This window comes from Corvus hawaiiensis, chromosome 8, assembly GCF_020740725.1.
Source record: "Corvus hawaiiensis isolate bCorHaw1 chromosome 8, bCorHaw1.pri.cur, whole genome shotgun sequence".
NCBI lineage: Eukaryota > Metazoa > Chordata > Aves > Passeriformes > Corvidae > Corvus > Corvus hawaiiensis.
The window spans coordinates 20,424,554-20,451,310 of record NC_063220.1 but is presented as its reverse complement, the minus strand read 5'-3'; the positions used below and the strand labels follow the sequence as shown (position 1 = coordinate 20,451,310).

Below are 26,757 nucleotides of genomic sequence, written 5' to 3'. Positions count from 1 at the left end.
ACATAGGTTTTGTTCTCCCTTTGGGTCCTGGGGCTGTGCCCCTTACCACTGCACAGCCCTAGTAAGTACTCAGTTTTATGGCTGAGTAACTTTTGTCTTGCCACCACTTCTTGCAGGCTCTCCTTGAGAGGAAAATAAAAGTCATGAAATGAATGACTGGTTGACTTGGAGTCAACAACCTCTGTCCCAACTTCAGACACAAAAGCATCTGGATTTAATAATACCTGTTTATAAATAACGTTGTATCATCATTTGTTTAAAAAGAAGTAAATCCTAATGTTGATTATTTTTGAACACACCATGAGCTTTCTGACATAATGAAAAGACAGGAAGAGTCCCAGGGCTGGCATTTCCCCAAAAATGTAGATTGTTGTGGGAAAGGAGACAGAGTAAGCTTCCTGCTTTTGTAGAGGGAACTTATTTTTTGAAGTAAGATAAACTTAGAGCACTGCTTTTGTAAAGATCGAGGCTTATTTTACTCACTGATATCACACGCACATCAGCAGGCAGCGCCAAGGTGGAAGTGAGCCCCTGCATGTGTTTGTTAGCAGCACGTTCGACACAGTCTGATCACGGCACAGGGGAGGACACTCGCTGTGCATGGGGAAGTCCTGGCACCAGAGATGGTGACGTGCAGAGCAGGAGGCTGGGAAGCATCGTAGCTTTTCTTCTGCCATAGGATTACTCTGTGTCTCCAGCACTGCCCTTGGCTGAGCAGCAGTGAGACGCTGGCAGGTCCTGGGTGAAGAGAAATAGGTGGTAGAGATTATCCTTCCACAGCCAGACAACAAAGTTGATCCTGCAGACTTTCTTCAGGCATCTCTTCAAGACTGAGAAAGCAGCAGCAGGGATGTAAGCTGGGATCTACTAAAGACTAGAGGAAAGATGTTCTTTCACTTTGGCAGCTTGATTCAAGTACGTTTCTCTCATAGACACACCAGTGATGAGGGTCTGAGTACAGCACACAAAGTGTACCCCCAAGTTGGTCACAACTCAGCACATTAATGCTACCTGCAGATATGTGCCTTTGGGTAGGAGCCGAGCTCAGCTTCCATACACAGAAGTGTACTCTGCACAAAGGACTGTGGGCTTAGTGAGCCATAATAACCCCAGCCATCTATAGCATACAGTAGAACCATATTTGTTTGTAAGGCTTCTGCGGCCAGGAAAGGACAAAAATTAGCCTGGGAGGTGGAACTAGAAACAGGCTGTCATGAGGTTTTCCTCTGCATCAACCTGTGATCAGTCAGAAGAATCCCTGTGACAGTGGAAATCGCTGAGTAATCGAGAAAAGAGCTTCAGCAAGTGATGCTGTAGCTCAAATCTGTGGTAAGACCAAAGCCCCTTGCAAGAGGAGGCCTGACTTTATCACAGCACATGACTGTAAGGAGCGTGCAGGGCTCTCAGCTCCTAGTAAGAATTGCTCTGTTGTTACTCCATGGTCCAAGATGCATTGTCATTGCAGGTGAACCAAGGTAACAGCAAAGCCCTGGGATCTGGTCTGGGATACCTGGAACACATCTGCCAACTGATTGAGAAGATTGGGCAGCTTCAGGAGCACAACCTACGTCTCCAAAAACAAGTGTGCAGCTTACAGAAAGAGCAGAAGATGAGTCAGATAAAAGAGGTAAGCAGACACCCATAGTATCTTCCATTGAGTAATAGAGTAATGTATCTTGAGTAATAAATTCAAGGCCCAAACAGAAATTTCTGTGTGAGGGAAGATGCCCATTTACCACATCCAACACCCACCTGGTATGGGTACTCCGGTCTTCAGGGAGGCCTCACCTACGACAATGGGTTTAGTTTCCTGAGGCTGGGCTTGAGTTTCTGTTCTTCCATTTGGTTTCCCAGATGTGCTTGCTTCTGTTGAGTTAAAAAGCATCCCTCTCACCTCATGCAATGGCCTGCTCTAAGTCAATAACTTTTTCTTCTCTACAGCTGTAAACTTCCCAAGAACACATCTCTCCTCAGTGCTGTCAAAACAAAATCCACAGAGCTCCTTAGCAATTGTATTTAGAATTATAAGATCTTTCATTTCCTTCTGGTTTCAAACTTTCAAAATCCCAGAATTCCTCACAAAACAGACACAAGGGGAAAGAGAAGCAGTGATACCATGACGCGGCTCCATGCTTTTTTTCCCTTCCTGTGCTCCTGAGCTGCCAGATGAAGAATCTCTGACATGAAACATTTCAGTGTTCCCATTTGTCATTTTTATCAGCCAGAGCTAGCTGGAAAATTTGACTGAAATTTGCAAATAATTTCAGGGTCTTCCTAGCATTTCTTTCAGCATTTTTTAGCCCCTGCATATTTTTTTAAGCTCTACCCCACCTCTTCTTCAGCAATCACACCAGATTTCCATCTTTTTTCCTCCCCTGCTTTTTGTTTATTTTATCACTCCCCAAAGGAACAGAAAGGGTTTGTCACACTCAGCTATTTCTTCCCAGACGTGCTGTGGCAACTCTTTTATTCTCCCAATAGCGTCACTGTTCCCCTGGTGCTGCTCTCCCACCTGCTGGGACTGGATCTGCAGTAGGTGACCGACTCCTCCTTAGAGCCAAACCCAAGTTGTGAGTCACGTTGCAGAGCAGAGTAGCTTGTCATTTCCATGTGCCCATCTCTCACGCTCAGAGGAATGCAGCCTCCTACATAGAGCCTGGGAATTGTTAACACATTTCCTGAAGCTTTACAACTGTGAGTCATTGCTTGAAGTAACTCTTCCAAGCTGCAAACTCATCTGGTGTACATGCCCCCTCCCCAGCTCCCACTGAAATGAAAGGCACTGTGCTTTCATTTAAATATTTGAAACTTTGATCTTTTTGGTACTTCTGAAGATCTCTCAGCAGTGTCTTCTCAGATGCATTTGTCTCATACTGTTCAGTGGGGAATTGGATCCTCAGATGTAACATTCAGCACTTGCAGTGTAGTCTACAAAACTGGGCGCTCTCAGGTATCCTGTGGTGCCTGCATCTCCAATATGTGAGCCATATAGGAAATGGCTCATCACCATTTTTTTCTTCTGAACAGCCCCTCTGAACAGAAGAGGAATGCTGCTACCCCATTTGCCATGAAACGTGAAGATTGCCATCCACAATTTGGAGGGTGTCCAAAGGCTCCTTTACAAACCATCACCATAGACTACGAGCATGGAAAGGTTTCCATGTCCCAGACATGGCTAGGGAAGACACAGCCCCCAAAACAGAGATGGCTTAGCATGGTATAAAGAGCTGGCTATGAGGGTTGTAGATAACCAGTGCTCCTGATGCTGTTCTTGAGAGGTGCATAGACATCACCACTGAAATGATAGCTTTCATCCTGGGACACAAAGGGAGCACTGCTGCTCCACATCCTTTGCTTTACAGGGAAATGTATAATAGCATGTGTCAAAACCAGCATGTTTCATCAGATTTGCAAAGCATCTGCCAAAGGTATAGGTAATGCAAAGTTCCACACTGCTGTGACAACGTATTTCAGATGAGAAGTGACATTGAAACTCTCAATTGCTTGGGGGTCTCCAGAGGTGCTAAACCAGTGTTGGCCTGTCCTGGTTCCAATACCAATGAACAGTCTGGTTCCCTTTCTGCTTCAGCTGGATAAAGCTCTCCTTCCTTCCTGCCCTACTAAACTCTTCTGCAACATGGTTGTGCAAGGTAGAAAATCTCCCTCACCCCACCAGCAACAGCAGAAGTACACTGGCTGACGTACCACATACAGTCAATCTGGCTGGTAACACACAAGAAAACGATGGCATCCCATCAATAAAAATACAAGATATTGTTGTCTGTGCATGCTCCAAAACAAATAACATCTTAAAATATGAGTCATTGTTATAGCTGATCTGTTTGTTTACACTAATGCCTTAGCTGAGCAGCTCTCTGTTTAGAAATTTGTACTCAATTCCTTCTGGGAAACGAACTGAAAAGATGCTGAGTATTGAGTGATATAAGTTAAATGTTAATGAAGCCATGAGAGCTCTGTATTACTAACTACAGGCTGTTCAGCCTTTTAGAGAATTAAATAATTTGTCCAGGTTCTGCTGGGCCCCAGGACAAGGACGGACATCCCCGGGCTGGAATGTTTACAATTTCTCTGTACCATCGCACCACCCATTACCTTGGGCTGTTGCAGCCTGAGAGCCTGTATACTTTCTTTTTGTCTGGTGTAGGAGTACCTTCTGCAACATTGCTCCTGTGGAGCTGCCAGTATCTTCCTTAACCCATATCAAGACATGAAAACAAGTTTTGCTGGGAGGAGCAGACCTCACAGCCTCTTGGTTCAGACTGGAAACTCTTCTGATCTTTCCATCATCCCAGAAATAGGAGCAAACACCGAGAAGCTGAGCAACTGCAATGGTGAGTTCAAATACCTCTAACCTGCCCTCCCGTTTGCCACCACTTGGTCAAACAAGCTGACCAGCCACTTTCTTTTCCCCAGGAAAGACAGCTGGGGACAGAGCAAGGTTTTAATAGAACTAAACCCTAGCTGAAATCCAAGAGAAGCAATTTAAAATGCTCTGTCTCTACCTAGGATTGTAACACTGGCTGCTTCATGTGTGTGAGTTGGGGTTTTTGCTTTGCAGCTGTGTCTGTAAAGATTAGGACAAATGCATTATATAATAGCTCTTTTGGAAACTTAGCATGCCTGAATGGGACCATCAGTGGAGACCCCCTCCCCCACGCAACGTAGGATTTGATCTAAGATGGAAAGCCTTATGCCTGTTGTTAGTCTTCTACCCTCTCAAGTAGGCACAGAACACATTCCTGGAGGATGACTTATTCCATAGACCAAGTGGAAATAAGCCCCAGCTGTAAAGCTTGGATCCAGAAACCCACTTTTCCAGAAGGCTGAGAAACACTGGGCTCAGCCTACTGATGATAAAGCCAGATGAAAGGTCTGGATCCAATGTTAGATGTGAACTGGCTCACTAAATGAGACTGATTAGTTTGTTTCAAACCTTGGACTTAAGCCTGTTTCTAATACCTGGTGAAACACAGAACAACTTCCTAGCAGGATTGAGTCAGAGCCTTTGGGATCACATGGGGTCTTAACCCATCTTTAGGTCCTTAGGGTTCTCATCCCATCTGAAGTCGTAACTTGCTGACAGCACTGCCCAGAGACCATCCTAGCAGGACACTGCTAAGAAATAAGTCCTTGCATTTCATTGCAGGAAGTGAGAGATACCCGGAATCAGGAAAGAGCCAGCCAATGGTAGGGCTCAGGAAGTCATCAAACAATAGGAACAACAAGGAGAATGAGTTCAGAGAAGTTGGGAGTATGGCTGAGGGACAGGCTTTTCTGTCAAAGGACCCTGCAGTAAAAAAGGTGAGTGATAAGCTTGGAGCCAGACTCTGAGTGGAACCCGTGGGAGAAGCAGAGAGAAGTTCTGCTCAGGCAGATCAGAGCGAGGTGCCAGGAGAGCAAGCCAACCCTGTCTGCAGCTGAGCGGAGCTGGGCCAGCGAGGGTCAGGGGGGTCTGTGTCTCTCTGCTCCCAACCTTAAATGAAGAAGGACTATGCCTTTATGCCAAGAAAGGCACAAATGGATCACTGGTGCAGGGGAGAGGAGCACTGCAGTCAGCAGCATGGGGTTTAGTCCTCACCAACTCCAAATAACTCATTGTGTGGAATCTGTCATAAGTATCTCCACTACTGATGCTAGTGAGATTAAACCAAGCATTCACTCCCACTTACAAAAATTTTAGTGGATCAATCCTTAGCTGGCCACACTTAATTACCAGACTGGCAGCATATCAATGTAATTAGCTCCAGTCCTCAAAGCGTGTTCCAGGGAATATGTTTCAGCAAATCTGTATCACTGGAGGCCAAGGGAGCAAGGATGAATGCTTTCCTCTCCCTTTCTTTCCCACTGTTTGTGTCTGCCTCAGCACTTTCATGTTCCGGTGGGGATCAGAAGTGCTGAAATGCCAGAGCAGAGACTAATCAGAATATTCCCAGCCCAACAGGAAAGAGGAAGGAGTAGGTCTCTCACGGGAAAGACTCACTTCTCTTTGAAATTCTGAAAGAATTTAACTTCTCATGAAATTTCCACCCCAAAGTTGCAAATAGGTCAGAAACACTTCAGTGAACTTCAGAACCCAAATTAAGGCTGAGTCCTGAAAGGTGCTCCATGCTCTGCCTTGTGTCCAGCCAGCTTCCAGATTATTTTAAGCACATGGGAAGTTCTGATGACTTCACAGGACCGTAGAACCAAGATCCATACTCTTTAAACTGAATCCTCATCCTCTCTTGTTAAATCACACCTTAGTATTGTTACTTACTATTGGATTTTGTACCCTGAACATGAAATGCTCCATTTATTCCTACAGTGCCGGTACTGTATGGGAATTCTGTCCATTACACTCATCCCCAGGCTACTAGGTATGATACACACGAACTGGCAGTTTAAATACAAAAGAGGGGCAAGAGGTGGAAGGAGAAAGAAGGGATTATCACATGTGTGAGGGACTGAGTCTAAAGAGATAAAGGACTCGACCAAGGCTATGGGTACATTCCGAGGCAGAGCTGCGAACAAAGCCTAGTCTGTTGCAAACTCTGGGAAATGGTCTCGCTGTCTTGTTATTTATCAATGTAATTGTCTTTTGTTTTTAGGCTCTGGACGTCAGCAAGAACATCTCGGTATGTACTGCCTTTGCAGAATATATTTAACTTGTGTCTACATTATCACAGAGTAAGCCCGTGTAGTGCATAGCACCGTATGAACAAAAGAGGTTTGCTCACCCCCGAAGTTTACTCTCATGGAGGACAGGAGCATCAGCTCCTCAGGCTGTCTGCGGTATCAGCAGTGCTTGCTTGTCTGAGACAACACCAGCATAACGAAGGACTAACTGCTGAGGCCTCAAACCCCTTCCACAACACACATTAATCCTAGCTGTAAACACAGAGGTTTGCTATTTCCATGAGTTAACAGTCTCGCTTACAGGCAATTAACTCAATAGCACTGAATCAGGTGTTGCAGTTCTCAGCTGAGCCACGACCTTATCTGAAGTTTTGAACTGAAAACTTTTCCAATATCCCCAAGAACAATTGCAGTAGGCATTGCTGGGGCTTGTAAGTGTGGCTGGGCAGCTGCGAGCTTGTGCTCTCAAGGTGGCCACAACTCCTGTAGTAATGGCTCTGCTGGTGGCACACCAGCGCCAGCACACAGGGAGAAGGAACCTCGGGACAGGGCAGAACAATGTCAGGAACGTGACAATGGTCTGAAAACTTCACTGAAATGGGAATAATTTCTCTCCATTGTGCTAGTTCTGGGACATGATAATTTTTGTTCTGTTCCCCAGGTTTTCCAGTCATAATTTTAGGAAATTTAAAACAATATAGGAAAAAAAACCCATTAAATTTTTTGATTCACAGCTTCATTTAGTTAGGGGTCCAGATAGCCGGTCCTGGAGAGAACAAACATTAGAGATGCCTCCTGAGACTCCCTGACCTCCTGATAATCTCTATTAGCATTTCAAATGTAAGGGCCCAATAGCTGTGGCTTGCGGACGTGACCGGGAAACAAAGGCTTGATCTCTTCTAATTCATGGTCCACAAAAGTTACCACCTTAAAAAAAGCTGATACCAAGGCACCTGGCCTAATAGAAAGGATAAGAGAGTCAAAGTGCTTTTTTGGGCTTTGTTGTAAAGGCCCCCCGCACGCATGTGAGTAGGTAGGAAACCAAACCGATCTTCTCCTTTAGTACAGCATAACAATAGGGTAAAACATGCCCTTAGGCAGCTACTCAGCATTCACCAGTGAGGTGTCCTCACTCTCTGAAATCCTAAGGTCAGAAAGAACAGCAGTCCTAGGCAGAGAAATGTTACCAAACAAAATACAAAAAAAGATAGTATTAACTCACAGTTCATCAATCCTGTCTCCTTGTGTCCTGTACAGGCACAGGCTGGCCACTGGGCATCATTGCACAGTGTTGAAAATTCTTTTGTGGGCCCTGACCCCTATCTGTCTGAAATAAAGAAACTTCCCTCCTCCCACCACCCTGGAGTACCCCAAAGTATCATATGTCGGCCAGGTGACTTGCCAGCAACTTGCCTCTGGTCCTTTAAGTTGTGGTTTCTTTTTGCTCCCTAGGGTGAGAGCCATGCTTGGAGGAGAATGAGAGATCTTATGAGGAAGACACGGTTGACAAACCAGAACAAGTTGGGGCTGTCCTCTGCTGCTCTGAAGAGGTCCTGCCCACAGTTGTATAGGTGAGACTATGCTGTGGGAGATTTTCACTTAGTGTTGAGAGGAGGTGGTAGAAGGTTTACCTCTGGTTGTTGCTGCCTGGAGAAGACCACTCCTTACCTTATTTCCATTGCATATGCTGCTCCTGACTAGCAGCAGCATTTGCTTCCTTAGTACCCAGATGCTCCCAACTGGATGTTACCTGTGTGAGAATCATGGAAACATTAGGGTCCCTATAACAGGGCGCTTCTCCCCAGCAGGGCGAGGGGATGATGACAATTAGCCAGAGCCGTTCTATAGCCTAATTATTTGTCTTTCTGCTCCCTCCGAAGCATTGCAGTCAGGATTTATGCTCTCCTTTGTCTGCTTTCCCACCTTTCATCCAGTGGGGCAGTAACCATATTGTAGCTGATGTGTGTTGGGATGGGACAGTCAGGATCAGCTGGATAGTTTTTGTCAGAGGAAGAAGAGATGAAGTTTGCTGAATGTGTGCTCATGGGTGGGACCTGTTTGTTGCTGTAGATGAATGTTTGGGTCAAACCTGAAGTCTTATTTCTATTAAGTGATCCATGCTGCTCCCTTGGGAAGTCTGTCTACCAGGCTGGTTATAGCCTTGCCTCTGAGCTAAACCGTGCTGTGCACATCTATCTGACAGTGCTGCCAGCTACCCCTTGCACAGATATTCCCTGTGCACTTGCCAAATCCTCCCAGCTAGTCTGGTGAATTTGGAGTGTTTTGTGTATATAATCAGGTAACAGGAAGAGCCTGGGTATCTTAGTCACCAAAGCTGGAGCATTAGATGGAGCTGTGCACCTCCCTGGATGTTTTTTCAGCTGAGGTCTCAGTAACCTTGAGCGGAACAGCTCAAATGTGCTTAAGCCCTCCTCCGGTTTTAGAGGGGGTGATGGTGGGGAAACAACGTTTAAGCACTCAGGAATGTCCTATTGTTCCCCTTAAAACAGCCTGTACCTACCTTACAAAATCCATAAGGGAACTGGGAATCTTGTAATTACAGCTGGAAAAAAACCTGTCTGTAATACATGGAGTGATTTTTCCAGCTGGGAAAGTTTGGTTGGGGCCCAAGTACATGTAACAGGAGAGCTTCCTCCTATTGTTTGGGAAACTGAAAGAAACACAAAGCAGAGAGATATCAAACAGTTCCATCTAAAATAGATGGTGAACCAGCTGGGGAAAAAATACAAACTCCTGTGAACCTTCCTGCTAAACCTTAATAGAACCAGCACTTTTATTTGGGTTTCAGAGAAGTTCTGTCTCTCTAACCCTCTGTTTGCCCCATCTCTGTAGCGCAGAGGACAGCACCAGCACTCCCTGCATGAGAATTGAAGGCTAGGTCCTCAGCTGCTTAAATTAATGTGTTTCCAATGAAGGGTCAGCCCAATAGCTCCTAGCAGAAATTCTAGCTCCCTAGAAATCAGTCTCCTAGAATGGACAACTGTCGTGGAAATGCTGTACAATGAGATGCCAAACGGAGAATTTTTTGCCTGGCTGTATCCAGGCATCTTCAGAGCTCTTGTACATTGATTTTTGTGGGCTGTTTTCTGTAGCTGATGAATGGCCTTTTCTTCTACTAACTTTCTTCTCCTGTACATCTACATAAACCCCTTGCCTCTACTCATGCACCTTATCTCCCTCCATTCCCTTTTCTCCTGCATTCTAGCTCTTATTCCCCAGCCCTATATGTATTTGATCTTGCTCTTTTACCCCAAACCCAGCAATAGCAGTGTACCAACCCTGTCCTTTTCACCGGTGCCTGGAAAACTTGGGCACCTTCTTCATATGGCAGTTTGGATATGCAGTTGCCCTCAGGCTCCTATGAAGTAAAAAGTTAAGCTTAGTGGATCAACGACAGACCAGCAAATGCTGCTGGACAGTAACACAGACCCTTCCTGCAGCAGTACCAGAATGGTAAAGCAAAAAAGTCTCACTCATCTGCAACTCTTGGCAAAGCAAACCTTGAAGCCCTGCTACTCACAGCATTTAAAGCCACTGTCTTTGTTATAATTTATGAAACATGTTTGTCCTGGCTCCTGGTCCTGTTTGTACATGCAGACATACGGAGTTGGCTGGCTTTTGCTTACCCAGGCTTTCTTGGGCTCCAGGTCTTGCACTGGAACAGGCTGGAGCCTGGTGCCCTGTATTAGCATACAGCTCTGAAGGAAGCAGAGATTTGTTGCTTTTGACACCCAGTCCCACTTGAGTCATTTGGGCAATTAGAGAAAGTCTCTTTGTTTTTGTAACTAGGTCAAAGCAAAACCCCTTTCATGCTCCCACTCTGTGTATGATGAATGATCTGCTCCAGGGTGGTTGTTTTGCTTTTCTTTTCTGACTTTTTTTTTTTTTTAACATCCACAAAAGAATTCTCATAGCAGAGAGAACTCGGTTCTTCTTCCAGCAGGAGAGAGGGGAGGCCTGCCAAGGTAAACAGACTGGCACAAGACTCAGTGGTTTGTCATACATTGTTCTAAACAGGCTCAGGTTTTCATTTCATTTTCTTTTTCCTGCTAATACATTTGCTCCTGCAAAGCAACATCTATTCTGTGCAAAGGACCAGAACAAACTGATGACTGACTTCATTATGGTGTTATGAACTTAGGCAGCACATGGTCCTCCACTTTCCAGGGCAGGATCTAATGTAGGAAGCTTTGGGCAATCCCCTCCTGACATTCCTGTGCAGATATACCCACCTGGGTGTCTATGGGAGCTGCAGCTTTAATGCAGATGCACGGGCATGAATTAACCTCAAATACAGTATTTTTCATTATAAAGATGATAGTTTCCGTTTGAAGCCACCAAAAGCTTGCTGCTGTATGACGCCTACTTTGTGGTTAGGGTGACGTAAGCTAGGAAGGACAGTGCAGTTCTAACATTACAAAACCCCATCTTCAATATTGTATAGTAAAGCCTGAAAAAGGCCCGAGAACCTCAGACCCAGGTCTGAATGCTGCTTCCACATGGAATATTAATACTAAGGTATTCTCAACACTGTGCTCAGGGTTGAGAAACCACCAAAGAATTAAAGAACGTCAAGGCAGAAGTTTGGCCAGTCCATTGTAAAAGAACTAAGAGCAGAACAAAACATAAAAATGTACAACATTTAGAAAAAAACCTGAAAACAGTAGTTTGCAAAATAAAGAGTCTGCACCACATTAGTCAGGACTTTGAGTTGAAAATTTTTCAAATCAAAGATTTGAAGTAAATAGCTATTAGCTATTTATTTTCTGTAAATATCTTTCAAATATTGCTTTAAACCCCCCCAAAAACAAACTACAGCTTTTCTTTCTTAAACAGAACCTATTTCAAAGATGTGTTTAGAAAGTATTTCAAAAGGTTTGTTATGTCTCTCATAAGTCCTGGAGGCCTGAGCTAAGTAAATTCAACCAAACAGGATGTATTATACTCATTTCAATCATATGTAATACATAACAAACAAAAACTTAAGCTGGAGACAGTCTACAGCAGCTAGCTTAGTGTTGCTCTGCAAAGCATTTCATTTCCTACTTACTATTTTAGGCCAGAAATTTTAAGCTCCCTGTGACATTCAGCCATAAGTCTATCCCCCAGCTTCCAGCTAAGCAGAAAATACTGGTTGCTCTGAACAAAATGATGTTTGTGTCCATCTGTTACAGTGTGGCTCTCTCTTTTTGGATGCTGCCACAAATATTTGGACAGCATCTGTTATGGAATCTCAGACTGGAGAGGGGGAAGCTGCATTGGATATAGATACATATACACAGCATATTAATGTTAATAACACAGCCATGCATTCTGGCCACTGTCAACTTCAGATGTATTTTTCCATTTGTTAAGGCCAGATATTATGTCTTCAGAACTGAGGAAAACTGAGAGGAACTCCATGATTGTTCTGGGACAAAATACAAAGAATGAAAACGTGTGGCCTTTCTGATAACCTGAGTCAAATGGAGCAAAGTAAAGTAAGTACAGCAGTGTGTGTTTCTTTGTGGGTTGGCTTGGGGTTTTTCACTTCTTCTTGGCACAAAAATGAGGCAGTCCTGTTCCTTCATCCAGACACACTCCAGCATGCAAAGACAGCAACATATCCAATTTTTGAAGTTCAAATGATGTGGATTAATGCCTACTGAGGACTGGCCCATATAACTTCATTTTAATAGTCACCCAGCTTTTGATTTGTTGGGTTATTTTTACTTTAACCCACAATTTTAAAGGCAACCGTAGTCATACAGGCTACATCACAGCCTTTTTACAAAACGTAAACGGCAGTAAATTCATTTATCTGCAGTTGGTTGAAAGACTTCCAAATAATAAGCCAGTGAGATGTCTTGGGAAAGAAACAATCTGTCCATAATAAAGACTAAAAGAAAACCAGCCTCAGCTTCATCTTCCCACCTTCCCAACTCAGCCCACAGGCTAAATGCAGAGAAACTCTCTCTAATCTCACATTCACTGCATGTTTCTGTTTCAGAAAGTCAAGGCAAGAACACCAAAGGACACAAAATCAAGAATCCCAGGGTTACTCTGTGCAATCTACATCCTACAATTGTCAACAGAGCAACTCTGAATTGAGCTTTGGAAGGGAAAGAAGGAAGGGGAATGTTGAGAAGGGTCTGTGGGCAGATACATGCTCAGCTATGTACGGCTTCACTCCCGAATCTGAAACGTACTTTAAAAAGTCTAGCCACAGATGAAAATTGCTGAAAATCTTGGAACACAACCAACAGAGACTTTTAAGATTTGGAAATTCTTCCTCCTCTCTGGGTTAGGAACAGAATTACCTGAAACACTGAAACTTTTAAACTATCATTACTTTTTGGGGACTTCTCCAGCTGAACTAAACATTAGCTTTATGGGGCACAGCATCATCTAGAGGAGTGCCAGGGACTCCTTGCCCTGGACAGAGGTGGCTGTTGAAAGGACAGCCTCCTCCATCTGGGGGACGTAAACTGCAGTCTTTGTTTGTCCCCAGCACAGCTCCTCCCTTCAGAGCAGCCTATGGACAGCTGTGCCATTTCACTGGAATCCAACAGGAAAACAAAGTATGTAAAGCTAAGGTCATTCCTGAATCCATCATTAGCTTCCCGTCCTGTGGGCCTGCTCCTTCTGCAGAGGCCCCTGGACTCCAGTGCTACGCTGCCCAGAAGCTGGCGTTGTATACACTCATTGTAGAGAGCAGAGCAAGCAGCACTGCAGGAATCAGCCTTTCAAGAGACTGGAGGGGGGCATCTAGGGCAGCCTCTGCCCCACAGGGCAGCCCAGCCACTGTGTAACCAATCTTCTCTTTTTTGAGGGGGGACAGGATACCATGCTTGAATTCCTACTTTTAAGTTCCATTTAAGTGCTCTGTCCGTGCAGGTGGGGGCCTGAGGCTGTAGGTGGGGCACTCACGTTGCTGTTTGGCTCCGCCTGCGCTCTCTACTGGGAAAAGGTGAGAAGGAGAGCAAGGCTGCAAGGGAAAGTAATTCAAATATATCCTTTATAAACTGGTGCTCTTTGGGATACACTAACAACTGTGTAACATTATGACTGTGCATGGTGGCTGCCTTATTGCCACATGTCCACTGCTTCCTGACTCAAGGAACAGGCAATGCATGCTTCTGAACGTCCCATGGTTGCCACGGTCTCTGCACACTAGCTCATATTGGTACTAGCAAAGTAATTAATACACATGGAGTAAAGATTTAAGTAAACTAACATTGCCACTTGATAAAGGATTATCCTACCCTATAAATTACAATATAATTACAAATCAAGTAATTGCTCTGTAAAAATCTCTCCCCAACCCCAACGTGCCTGAGAACCAAGATTTGACAAGCTGACAGGAATGATCAACTTCAGCAAGCTTAGTCTTTCAGTAACAGATGCTTCTCCCTTGTTCATCCACATCAGCTGGAGCCACTGGAGTCCTCCAAACCAGAGCAGGATCGTTTCTGGGATTCGGAGCATCTCAGCCCTGCCATTCCAGGGCCAGTATAGTTTGCAGGGATGAGTGAGGACAGTAGCCCAGGCCAGGTTCTCAGAGTACTCAGAAGGGTTGCTACTGCTGTTACTTAGCATCTCAAAAAACCTACAAACACAATGACCAACCCCCACAAGCCGAACCCAAATGTCCATTAAAAAGAAAAGGCTGTGCTGACGCAAGGTTAGCACCCTAAAGTAGCTGCTGTGTTTAATGTTTCAGCTCTAGCTGCTGCTGCAGGACTTGGTTAGTCACTGTATATCTTGCTAGCTTCATCCAAAGCTAGAAAGATTTATGACTTGATTATTCTGTGAATAGTCTGTATATCTCCATAAATACAGGGGACAAAAATCCTGCATTAACTTACATCCTCCATTATCCCTCCAGCTTTTTTACAGAGACTGTACAGAATGTGAATCAGTGCTAACTGAATTTTAAGTGTTTTAAGACATAGCATAATGAACTGGTATTTTCTACAACCCCCTCTATTCCTGTTAGAAGTTTGTTGGGTGTTTTGTGTTTGCTTTTTTTTTACTAAGATAAACTAGCACTCTTCTTTATTACAGCATTATATTAAATATGTTCATGTATTTTCAGAAATAAATGTATTTATAATGTGTAACATACTGTATAGTTCTCTACTCCAGGATCCATTGTAATACAAGCATAAGAAATTTAATAAAAGTATTACTATTATGATAATTGTTTTCAGATATTTTACTAATGAACACCTGGCTCATAGTATAGCAACTGCCATACCTTTAGGGTGTCAGGTGAGCATAGCTAGTCAAAAGGAATTGCTACCTCCAAGGTTTTAAAGAGCTTCTTTAGCTTTGGCAAAGCAGCAAGTTTGCTCTTTGGAAGCAGGTGCTGTTCTCAAAGATCTAGAGGGTGAGGAGAGCTTTTTGAAAGTTCAGCTATGACAAAACATATGTGTTAATTTTGAGTGGCCCCGTATTGGGTGCTGTTGGTGGGCTTTGCTTCCACTGACAGGCAGCACACATAGCACGTCCAACAAGAATCAGTGAAGGCACTGGGACAAAGTGTGCTGATGCTCAGCACTGGGGTTTCTTTCTGAAAATCTGGATTCAGTAGCAGCACTACACAACAGCCACAAATGACAGATCTTGGCTGGCCTCAGGGCTGCTTTTCCTCAGTGTCGGGGTCCCTTCCCCCCTGCCATGTAGCCCTGGCAGAGGGGCCCTGAGGGGAGGCACAGGGTTTCCCTGCCCCTGGTCAGCCTCGTTCCCCGTTGGTTGTTTTGTGTTCCCCTGCGCAGGCAGGGACCCTCGGGTCCTGTGATTACCTCAGTTCCTCGGCAGATCCCAGCCATGCAGCTGGAGAAATAAACATCTCTCTGAAAATACCTATCAAGAATCGGTCCATATCTATTTCTTTTCCACAGACCTCGTTGTCTGATACACGTGTTGCAGTATCCCCACTGTAACACCTCAGCTCCTTCATTCCCAGCCAGCAGCACCCTCCTGGACAGAGCAGCTTCTCTTCACCTGCAGATGTCTAACCAGGTGGTATGGAGTGAAGCTAAAGAGGGTGCATACACGAAGTCACACACAAGTATTCAAAAGAAAGTAATGGTGAAAAGTCAGTGAGACCCAACTAAAGAATGTAGAGGCCTAGAAAAAAAGTAAGCCAGAAGCACACCCGTGAAGATAAAAAGAAAAGAATACACTGCTTGCAGAAGCAAATATTGCATAACAGGAGCCAGGAGAGCCACTAACACCCCAGTGGTGTTGGAGAACAGGCAGTGAACACAGGGCCAATGCAGCAGAGGATGAGACCTCCAGGTTGCCTTTGCCCCTGTGCCAGTGCTTCACAAGAACAAATCTCATCCCACAGCTGCTCATGCCCTTCCCACTGGCTGAAGACCAAGTAGCAAGCCTTAAACACAGAAGACTCCCCAAAGTGGATAAGAGAATTAAGTTTGTTTCTTTGCTCACCCACCTCCACTTAGCACTGCACATACCCTACACTAAGCATCATACCAACCTCCTACACCCAGCTCTGCACCAAAAGGGACAGTCCCTGCAGGGGCATCTACACAATTCCCATATGCTACACACCCAAAGCTCCCTGCCACTTTGGGATGGTTCAGTAACTCCACGAAGGGCAGCAGGGACTTGACTCTCACAGCCCCTTCAGCATGCACACAGGCACCTAAAGTCTCTAAGCAAATATTTCTGTCTCCCTTACTGAGGCATAGGAAGGCTCCAGTAGCAGTCAGGAGGTCTTTAGGTCTTGGCTTACACACACACTTAAGACCAGTGCCAGAACACGCTGCTTGGTGCACTGTGAAGGTGTGGTTTATGTTACTCCTCTAATTGCCCAGTTAATTAACATTACAGACAGCTGCTAAAGACTTGTCACGAGGCACATTATGAGTTCACACTCTGCTTTCCCAGACAGAGCTCCACCTGTACAAAGGTCATTTAGTTGCCAGAGGCCCACTCCAAAGGAGGAGGCTGTTTGACCTATCTGCAGATGATGATTTTTTTTCTGGCCTGTGATCTCCTTCTCCCTCCCATCATACAACTTGGAGCAGTCTTTTCTTCTGGTTAGATTTTGAAAGCATGCAAGACAAAGATCACTGGTTATCCTGACAGTAGCAGGGGAAAGCAGTTCTACTAGAAAAATAAGAATATAAGATGACTCCTGAAGTTTGTTGGAATAGGAAAGGAATTAAAACACAGATCCCACCGCTTGTTAACACCCTCCTATCACACAGTATCAGCAAAAACTAATTAAAAAGAACAATATCTGCTACCTCAAGCAAGCTACCGATCAGTTCTTTGCTTCCATGTGCAAGTGCTACTCTTCCCTTTTAAAGGCCCCAAAGTAGTACAATTAAGACTCCTCTCCTGTCCTTAACAAGGAGGATTTCTAATCAAGTCTTAGAGAAAAAAAGAGAAAAACATCTTTCTTTCCCCTCAAGGACTACCCCCCAGCAGCTGTAAGCAGAACTCAGTGTGAGTGCAAGCACTAGAGCTCCCCAGGCTGGGCAGGAAGGAGGGGGTGGAGCCCAATTTCCCCTCTACTAACTTCAGAGTTTTGCTGTACTTTTTTCACCCAGGACCTCAGAAAGCTAAGAGGGATGCTGCCCAGCTGCTAGGACTGACAACATCATACTGAACGGCTCCTGATGCTCAAAATGGCAGGTTTTATTTCTCATCTAAAAGAAATAAGTTAAAAAATTAAGAAAAGCACTGTTATGCCAACAGTGCTGTCAAATTAGCTTTAATCCAAGACCTTTGAAGACTCCTAACTGTCTGCTGTCACATGAACGCTTAAGATTAATCTCTAGGTAAAGTTTGATTTTTTTCCCCTGAAGTTCAAACCACCTAGGCCCTTTTATTTTTTTCCAGTTGGAATGATGTTTCCATATTCTCATTCACCAGAAAAATGCCACCTACCTTTTTCTGTTTCTAGGACAAGAAAAGCAAGTTCATGCACAGCATCATTAGGAAGGCCCATTTGTGTAGTGCTTTGGCATCCTTGCTTTCCAGCCGTGCCACAGGAGCACAGTCCTAACTTACCTAGTGCCTTAGGGACAAGTGTGCAATTCCCAGCTCCTCAGCACAGTCAAGATACCTGCTCTGCATCCCCAGAGAAGTGGCTGCAGGATCTCATTTTAGTGAGTTTTGCTATACTTCTGCTCAGTGTTTGAATGGAGCCAAGGTCACTACTTTTGAAAGCCACTATAGTTATTAACAGAAATGCCAACACTACCTAGCATCAATCCTGCCTCAGTCTGCACCCCAGGCCTTGACAAGGTCTCCAGTTTGTCCAAGGCAGGCAGTTAACACCAAGCCTAGAGCAGAAGAATTCCAGAGTGAGAGGAGTTTGGAGCATTTGGAAAGCTTTGCTTTCACGGCTGTTGGGATAGATTTTATTTGCAAGGGAAAAGTTTATATCTAGGGTTGCCAGGGGAAGGGATACCACCAGCCAAATGGGTGTGACAGCCACTTTATTGCAATCCATTGAGTTCATGTGTTGCTGACACCTTCCTTTGCCACAGCACAGACATCACAAGCACCACACACAGAGTTGCCCCAGTTGCCACAGCAGCAAATCCCAGAGCCCAGGGGGCTGGAGCATGCACAGCTACTCCTGTGGGGAGAGACACCCCAATTAATGCTCCCAGTGTGGCACAGGGATGAGCTAGGGGCTCAGCCTTTCTGTAGAAAAGCCTTAGACTGGCCCCCTTCTCCTGCTCGGCTGCAACACTTACCAAGGTCATCCTTGGCTGTATCCTGTCTTAGCTCATCCTGGAGGAAAATCACAGGGCCTTTGCTGGACACATGGGAAGTACCTTCCTGAAAAGGATGCTCAGCACTCCTTTTACCCCCTACAGAGCAATATGAAGGTTGTAGGTAAGAAGACCTATAGCCCTGAAGGTAGTAAACTTTGTCAACACACAAGAAGCTCTGAAGACCAAAGTTTCCATGTCAGTCCACACAGAGCTAAGAGCCTATGAAGACCTCTTCCTTTTTGGCACAAGAAGAGCCCTTAGTCAGTGGAAAGGAGCAGGAAATGCCTTGTTAAGCTATCCATGGCTCAAGGGAATTAGTGCATAGGCTACATATCTCCTAGTCCCCCAGCCTGGAGACTAGGCCCTTGCTCCCTCTTTGGATAGGGAAGCAGAAGGCCAGGACACTTACTGGCTCTGGCAGGACAAGTGGTGGTGCAGGACTCTTGTACAGACTGGTGGCACACTGAAGCGCTGCAGTGCAGGTACACCTAGAGAAAAATGGAACACAGCCTGAAATCCCTCAGGCAGTGTCTGGAGACTGGTGATATCCTGGTGTGGTGCATTGACCCCAGCCAACAGCTAAAGCACCCACACAGTTGCTTCCTCACTTCCCCTATTCTGCCCCAGCAGGGCAGAGAAAGAATAGGAAGAGCAAAAGCAAGAAAGCCTGTAGCTGGAGAGATAAAGACAGTTAAACAAGAGAAGTAGAGGAGAAGATGGAAGATAAAACCTAAAGCACAAGCGATGTAAAGGCAAGTCACCTACCTGGCTCCTACAGACACAGAAGTGCCCAGCTACACTGGAAGATTAAATCCCCCAGTGTTTACTGCTGAGCATAAAATCGTGCACCATGGAATATTCCTTTAGCCAATTTGAGTCAGCTCTGCTGCCTCGTAGCTTCTAGCCTACTCCATGCTGACTCACGTGGGGTTGAGAGACAGCAGAATGAGGAGAAAGTCTTTGTGTTCTGCAAGTGCTATTCAGGAAGCAGCAAGAACATCTGTTTTCAACACAGTTTTAGCGACAAATCCAAAGCCACAGCACCATATGGGCTGCTATGAGGAGAGTTAACTCCATACCAGAGCACCCGGTCACAGATGGGGAAAGGCAGGAAAGTCTGTTCGGCTTGTTTCACATCCAGGCTGTAACCTTGGAGCCCTCTGCTGTCCGCTGCAAGGCAGCTTCAAAACCTTTACACCATACGCTTTCAAATTCGGTCAAATCCGGCATTACAGCACTTCTCCCTGACACCTGGAATACGGCTGCCCGAGCACCACTGCACTGTAAACCTTGTTAGGTACAGCTGAGACCAATTTTAAGTATTAATTGATCCTAGGAGGGCTGAGCAAACAGTACAAAGCAGGGTGAATTTCATGTGACTTAACTGGAGAAGCTCAATGAGATTCAGAGCCCAAGATGCTTCAAAAAGGTACTCAAAGTTATTTCCAAGTAATTTTGGCCAAGAAACGTAGTTTAGAGAATATTAATCAGCATAACTAGAGCACACACCCTAAGCTAATTCACGAGACAAGATAGGATTTGCTTAAGTAAACTACTACCCTTCTAGTAGTCACGTTTTCTGTCACACATATAGTGATGTATCTTCTCTCTACCACATTCACCTCAGGGAATAAGATTTCTGGCATCAACCTCTCCCCTTCTGTTTCAGGAGGTGATTTTTCTAGTCTTTGCCTCACTCCCCCAAGAGTCTCATAGTTATGAAGTGGTTCTTACTGCTCACACATTTTACTTGTCTTAAATATGAAGCTAGGCAGTCAGAACAGGATCTTACCAGCCCAGAGAGTTTCTCTTGGGAAGTGGAGTCCACAAAGGTGAATGTGTAGACAGTGAAACGCTGATAATGAGAGGGGAACAGTAGTCCTGAGGTGAAACTCTGAGGCATCAGCTGAGTCTGATAGTTGTCCCCTGCATAAGGGCACCTGAGGAGAAAGAGTAAGCAGTGAAAAAAGAGCAAGTTATTCCCCTGACCCAAAGTTGTTTACAAGTCACTTACCCATTCACCAAAATTGGCCACTGCAGCTGTTGCTGGGGGTTGGTGCTTGGTGTGGCCCAGCAGTGGTGCAGAACTAAAATCAGGTCTGGGTCTGTTCTCTGAAGGAGCTTGACTTCTGCATAAACAGGGTCTCTCAGAGTCTTCACAACAGGATAGTCATTGTCAGTATAGTAGGAAGTATAGCTTCCATCTGGGACAGAAGAAACCCAAGAGCCATTTAAGAGCAGGAAGAAACAGGTACAGGCATCCTTTATAGCCATATCAGTAAGTTCGCACCATGGCAGGGAAGCAGTGCTGGGTTAACCCATCAATACTCCACTGTTACTCATCAGAGACCAGAGCCCTGCACTGAGAGGCTTGAGTAGGTCCTGCAAAGCTCTCCCACCTGAGGCAACACGCAGCTCCAAAGACAGAGGACCTGGCTGGGACACAGCAGGGAGTGGTGGCAATGTGAAGACCTGAGCACTCAAGGGAATGGAGCTCCCACTGATGGAATAACTACATCGGACATGTAGCCTGGTGGGAAAGGAAAGCTCCAAATCAGGAAAAGAAAAGTCACTCAGATACCTCCTTTCTCCAATATGGCAACATACCATCTGCTTTAATTAGTTATATCCCCTTTCTTCCAACACTTCCTTTTAACAAATACTTGAAATTCTCTTTAGTGTTTCAATTTGAGAATCTGCAGAGTGTCACTGGTCAACACCAGCTTTATTCCTACTAATTAGAGACATACCAGTCTTTAACCTACTCCAGTGCCCTCATGTGAATTCAGAGCTTGTGACAAGCAGGAATTTCTCCAGTGACATTGAACACAGTGGCACCCAGCAACATCAGCCCCAGGGTAATACCTGAAAATGCTATCCCTAGTGACAGAGCCAAAGCTCCCAGTCTTCACATCCCTGCTTGCCACCAACTCATTCTCATATATGGCCTGGTCTCCAGTCACCTGGAATGACAGATAGGCATCATCACTGTGGTAAACTCAGGCTGGATCAATATGAGGCTGGAGAACAGCATTTGGCCTCTGGCAGTCTGTAGGATGTCCATTAAGCAGCCAAAGACATGTCAGGCTGTTCCAGCTCTTCCAGCCTAGTGACAGCTGCAGCTCTTACCTGAAAAGTAGTGCCACAAGCAGAGAGTGGAAACTGGTACACAACAAAGGCATTGTTTTTCAGGACAGGGACACAGCCAGTACCCTGTCCACTGGCCAATTGCACTGAGTCCAGGGCAACAGGTGGCAGGGTCACATCCCGAGAAACAGCAATGGAAAACTGGCCATCTGGTGTGCAATGAGCTGTCACTGGAGGAAGAGTTATAATCAGTCTTGAGCTTGGACAGAAGAGGGATGGAAAGGAGGCCCTAACATCACAACCAAGACAAGGCCAGCAAGTCCTGCAAGCTGTCCTGCCTTTAACCCACAAAACAAGTGCTAAGCATGGCAAGACAAGCACAACCAGCTCCAACAACAGGGATTCTGGCCATAAAACCAGGTCTGTGGCAATACACTGGAAAATGCTGGACACATCACTGGGACATGATATTCTCGACAGACAAAAACATAGCCCTGAGCCACCTGCAGGAGTGGTACACACCAACCCTGCCCTGCCAGCAAAGGGAGGAATCCTGTTTTGCAGCAGCTCAGGAGGAAGGGAGGACAGCTGCTCAGGCTTACCTGTATTACCAAAGTAGCAAGGCTTCACCCTGTCTCTGGGGTCATAGCAACAGCCTTGTGCTTCACAGTCTCCTTGGCTGAAGGGCAGGGAGGCACACAGCAGCCGATCCTGGCTAGGAACAGCTGAACAGACAGTACTGCTTGGAGCATCCAGGGCTGGAAAAAACAGCAGGACTTTGCAGCTAAAGCACAAGAGCAGGGGGACAAAGACATGAAGGACACTGGTGGAAGGTATCCTGGTGACTCTGCATATGAATCAAGGGAAGTTAGAGTCAGGTGAGGGTCAAACACATGGCCTGGATCTGTCGTAGAAGCCTGCTCAGGAGGGAGCTGCCTTTCCATGGAACAGAGACTCCCCCCAAAGCCACGTACAGGAAACTGGACTTAAATTGGATCTGTCAAGATAAAGTGTTCTAGATCAACTCTTGGCAGTTAAGAAAATCATTGTACCTAGTCTCCAGTTCAATCCTTGAACTTGCAGGCACTCATGTAGCCAGAATATGGCTGGGAGACACAATGAACATGTTCACCTGCTGACCCTGCAGAGAGGCACAAGTCCCCAGGAAGTTGGTGGCTCCCATGTCCAAACCCTCTTCCATGGAGTTTTCTGAACAGCAATAAGTCCCCTCTCCTAGCCCCAAAACTGACTAGGAACAGCCATCTGAAAGGAATGGCACTCATCACCACAAGATTCTGACAGCTGCTTGTATCTTACCAGGAAGGTCCACAGGGCACCTGAGTAGTGTCTCTTCATGAAGAACCTTTTGCCCATCAGCATCTGTTCCTTCAAGCCCAACCAGTATAAGGTAATTGCCATCCTAGGGGAAAACCACACCAGTCAGGACAGCCAGAGCAGCAGTGGTTATAGTCCCAGCAGAATCCCTAAGGTCACTCACCCACTCAAAGACATAACAGCCAGCATAAGAGACCAATACTTTCCTGGAGCCATCTGGAGTCCCAGATACCAAGAGCCCACAGTCAGAGTCATTCTGGAGAGTATGTGCCTTCCCTTCAGTATCTAGGGGAAGAAGACACAGCAGCAGGGGCTTCAGCATCCCACATTGCAGATGGGATCCACTACAACCCTACCTTTCTGTGGGAAACAGGGACCAAGCCAGCATTAGGGTCTGGAACAGCAGTGAGAGGATCCAGCAGCCAAGACCATCTAGATCCAGGCATAGCCCTTTGCCAAATCCTTGACTGCTGTGTCACATAAACAGCCCCCTGATTACACAGGATGCACTGAAGCTGTTCAGCAACACTTCACATCAGAACCTGTTTCTTTCTTCTCATTCCCTTCACCTCTGCATTTGGGCAAAGATATGGCTAAAAAATGCTACTTGACATTGTCTCACTTACCCCAGGTAGTCAGTACAAATGACGCATTCCCTTCCCAGCCTGGAGGCAAGGTGAGCTGTAAGCTTTCTTGGCCACAGATCAGCAGGGTAGGATCAGAAAAAACACTGACATGAGCCCCCATAACCAAAACCAGGTGACCAAGAAGCACCCAGAAGAGCATAGCTCCTGCTGCAGCCCTAGACTGCCCTACAACACCCATCCTGCTCTCTTGCTAAGGCTCATAAAGTAGCTGTCCTTAGCCTATCCCTTTTAAATTGTGGAGCCAGCTGGGACCAGGAATCCCTGAAGTGTCCAGGTGGACCCAGCCCAGCAGTTTAACACCTTCCATTGCTTTCACCTGAACTCAGCAGAGTCTGCTTGCACTCTTTGAAGAAAACCAAAGGGCAAGAGTTGAGCTTATGTCAAGAGATGGGTCTCTATTCATACTGTGGAGCCCCAGGAGGGTCTTCAAACCTTGTCTCTTACCCTGAGCTCTTCCCACAGCTGGAACATGCAGGAGATCTGTCTGCTTCTTCCCATGCACCCTATTGCTGCTCTAATTGCTCATTACATGGCATGAGTGCAAGAAACTTAGTGACAATGCTCTTTTACTCTTTTAAAGATTATATTGGTTCAAATGCCAGACACAGGATGCCGCCACAAAAGCACAGAAATAGTCCTCCACATAAAGTCTGTGGGAAATCATGGAGCTCAGAAGGCTTTGCACACCTAAACAGTGGTAATTCCCTGTAAACACTCTTGGCTGCAGACTTACAGCCCTGTTTGCAGTGTGGTTGTGTGGAGATAGTTGCAGGACTGGTTCAGGCCTGGCTGCTAAGTGGCAGGATGGTGTGCTCTCTGGGACCCCTATCCCAAAAACTGGCAGGTGGGCCCCTAAGATGGGCTTGAAACACAGAGAAATGGAGCCTCTGTGATCCCAGAGAAAACTCTGCCTGCCAGCAACCATTGCCTGCCTGAAACTGCAAGGTCTCATGGAAAGCCTTTTCCCCAGCCACACATCAGGCAGCCACACTAAGTGAATGCCTCATTGTCCATCTTTCCATGCATGTTTCTGCATTCATGCAATGGAACTGTGAATGTCTTTACACTTCTGCCCTCAGCAGACCCTCCAGCTCCTGGATGTCTGCACACCACTGTGCAGCCATCAGTACACTGGCCCAAAACAGCCCTCACCACAGTCATGGTGGGCAGCATCTGAGTCTGAGCAAGGCATTTCCTTTGCTCTTTCACCTCAGCCCACAGCCCATCTTTGCTGCACAGCTGTGCAGAATGCCAGGATCCCAGCTGGTGAGCTGGTGAAGAACGTCATGGTGCCTGCCTCTGCTAATTTCATGCACCAACCAGAATGGCTGTTCCAAAAAGTGTAAGACCTTGTCAGCAGCTCTGCACAACAGGAGATGAAGGCAATGGATCTTGACAGGCTGCCTGTGTGGCTGAGGCTTGAGCAGCCCTCATGAGCCAGCTGTGCTCCCCACAGTGCCTGCCTGGGCACTGGGCAGCAACAGTGGAGAGGCACTCAGGGAAAACATTTGGACTTTGGCAGGGAGGGAGGCTTTATCTCTTTAGAAGTTGAGCATTGTGCATGCCCAAATCATATCATCACTGCATGACTGCTGAATGCTTCCTTTGATTGCATTACATGCTGATAATTGGGTAAAAATCAGTGAAGTACTTTGGAGCTATAAGGAAGTACTTTTATTACACTTTAACCCATCAATATTTTATTTATGCTGACAGCAAACATGTCTACATGGACTTAAAGGATGATTCTACATGAAACAACCCCGGAAGTGCTGTAGATCCAATGAGGAGTTATGAACTGCCCTTTCCTAATTCCTGCACAGACACTAAACAGCTGTGTTTGATCATGTAGGGATGGGAGGCACTTCAAATGAGCCTGAAATCCATGGAAACGAAACACTTTGTTTGAAAGAAGTTGTTATGGAAAGTGGAAAGCAGCCTAGCTGAGATGAAACAGGCAGGTGTCTCTTCCTCAGAAATCTTTTCATTGCCCATTTGATAGTTCTCAGCATTACAGTGACCCAGCTGTAAGCACCAGTTTAGATAGCACCCAAGGCCACCACAGACAGGAAGGACATGCAGAGGATGAAGGTAGGTGAATGAAACATCTCTGTGGGCCACTAGTCTGATCAATGAGTGCCATGGGAACAAGGGAACTTTGTAGTCAAGGTGGCAAGGTCATGAACATCGGCAGCTGGCAGCCACCTTATGTGGCAATGCAAACTCTCATGAACTTTACTTTCATCAGGTAAAAGTCCATAAACCTACCTGAACTTCCATGAACTGGCCTGACAGCATATGAGCTGACGCAGGAATTTGGCCAGCAGATCAGCAACTAGCCAAAAGTTGTTGACAATTCAGTTTTTCCACCAAAGTATTGAGTATGGCTCTAAGAAGTAAAAGGAGATTTGAAAAGAACAACTAGCAAATTATTGCACCTATGCAAGAGAACAAGGATGACTTAGAACTCCCTTCTGTAGGGAAGGTACAAAAACTTTTGCAAGGGATGGAGACCTTCACTAGCTCCCCTGCGGGAAAGGGAAACTCACGTTAACACACTGTTGTACAGCAAACAGCACACCCCCACCAAGCACTCAGTTCACCCAGGCCTCTTGCTAATTCCCACCAAGTCACAGAATCACAGAATCACAGAATAACGAGGTTGGACGAAACCTCCAAGATCATCAAGTCCAACCCATACCATAACACCTCAACTAGACTATGGCACCGAGTGCCATGTCCAGTCTTTTTTGAAACACATCCAGAGGTGGTGATTCTACCACCTCCCTGGGTAGACCATTCCAGTACTTTATTATTCTTTCTGTGAAAAACTTTTTCCTAATATCCAACATGTACCTTCCTTGATGCAGCTTGAGACAGTGTCCTCTTGTTCTGTCAGTTGCTGCCTGGTGGAAGAGACCAACCCCCACCTGTCTACAACCTCCTTTCAGGAAGTTGTAGAGAGTGATAAGGTCACCTCTAAGTCTCCTTTTCTCCAGGCTAAACAACCCCAGTTCCCTCAGTCGTTCCTCATAGGGCTTGTGTTCCAAGCCCCTCACCAACCTTGTTGCCCTCCTCTGGACACACTCAAGCATCTCAACGTCCTTCCTAAACTGAGGGGCCCAGAACTGGACACAGTATTCAAGATGTGGCCTCACCAGTGCCGAGTACAGGGGAAGAATGACCTCCCTGTTCCTGCTGGCCACACAGCTCCTAATGCAGGCCAGGATACCGTTGGCCTTCTTGGCCATCCAGGCACACTGCTGGCTCATGCTCAGTTGGCT

General features: G+C 45.9%; 2 protein-coding genes and 1 long non-coding RNA gene across 8 annotated transcripts in view; 1 reads left to right on the top strand and 2 right to left on the bottom strand.

Moving 5' to 3' along the window:
• The window catches only part of LOC125329445, a 31,234-nt gene extending 16,395 nt beyond the window's left edge, over window positions 1-14,839 (top strand). For 5 of the 6 annotated variants that reach the window (XM_048311414.1, XM_048311415.1, XM_048311416.1 and 2 more), the window contains exons 3-9: window positions 1,466-1,627; window positions 4,166-4,352; window positions 5,168-5,322; window positions 6,609-6,635; window positions 8,089-8,207; window positions 12,013-12,137; window positions 12,647-14,839. In XM_048311414.1, coding sequence (XP_048167371.1) covers window positions 1,466-1,627; window positions 4,166-4,352; window positions 5,168-5,322; window positions 6,609-6,635; window positions 8,089-8,207; window positions 12,013-12,109 — 747 coding nt within the window. In that variant the 3' untranslated portion in view covers window positions 12,110-12,137; window positions 12,647-14,839. Of the gene's footprint in view, window positions 1-1,465; window positions 1,628-4,165; window positions 4,353-5,167; window positions 5,323-6,608; window positions 6,636-8,088; window positions 8,208-12,012; window positions 12,138-12,646 lie in introns of those variants that run through there. The other variant, XM_048311420.1, reaches the window with a different exon arrangement.
• LOC125329446 lies at window positions 435-2,512 on the bottom strand. Its single transcript, XR_007205148.1, has 3 exons — window positions 2,428-2,512; window positions 1,753-1,976; window positions 435-738 (listed from the first exon to the last, which is right to left on the bottom strand). It is a non-coding gene; the product is annotated as an uncharacterized LOC125329446 (long non-coding RNA).
• Window positions 14,840-18,119: 3,280 nt separating the features above from the next.
• Window positions 18,120-23,852, bottom strand: ZP4 (zona pellucida glycoprotein 4). The gene is made up of 12 exons (XM_048311367.1): window positions 23,453-23,852; window positions 22,990-23,111; window positions 22,809-22,911; window positions 22,094-22,249; window positions 21,534-21,721; window positions 21,270-21,367; window positions 20,804-20,934; window positions 20,419-20,608; window positions 20,197-20,344; window positions 18,814-18,892; window positions 18,384-18,500; window positions 18,120-18,262 (listed from the first exon to the last, which is right to left on the bottom strand). The coding sequence occupies exons 1-12, from the start codon at window positions 23,649-23,651 to the stop codon at window positions 18,120-18,122; spliced, it is 1,674 nt and encodes a 557-aa protein (XP_048167324.1). The 5' UTR covers window positions 23,652-23,852.
• Window positions 23,853-26,757: the final 2,905 nt, after the last annotated feature.

What these genes read in the sequence shown, in the direction of transcription:
- ZP4 (XM_048311367.1), bottom strand. Translation starts at nt 23,651, where the DNA reads ATGGGTGTTGTAGGGCAGTCTAGGGCTGCAGCAGGAGCTATGCTCTTC. An exon ending in GCTGTTATGTCTTTGAGTGG is followed by an intron (nt 22,912 to 22,989) that starts GTGAGTGACCTT and finishes GTTTTCCCCTAG; the next exon opens with GATGGCAATTACCTTATACT. An exon ending in CACTTGTCCTGCCAGAGCCA is followed by an intron (nt 18,501 to 18,813) that starts GTAAGTGTCCTG and finishes ATTGCTCTGTAG; the next exon opens with GGGGTAAAAGGAGTGCTGAG.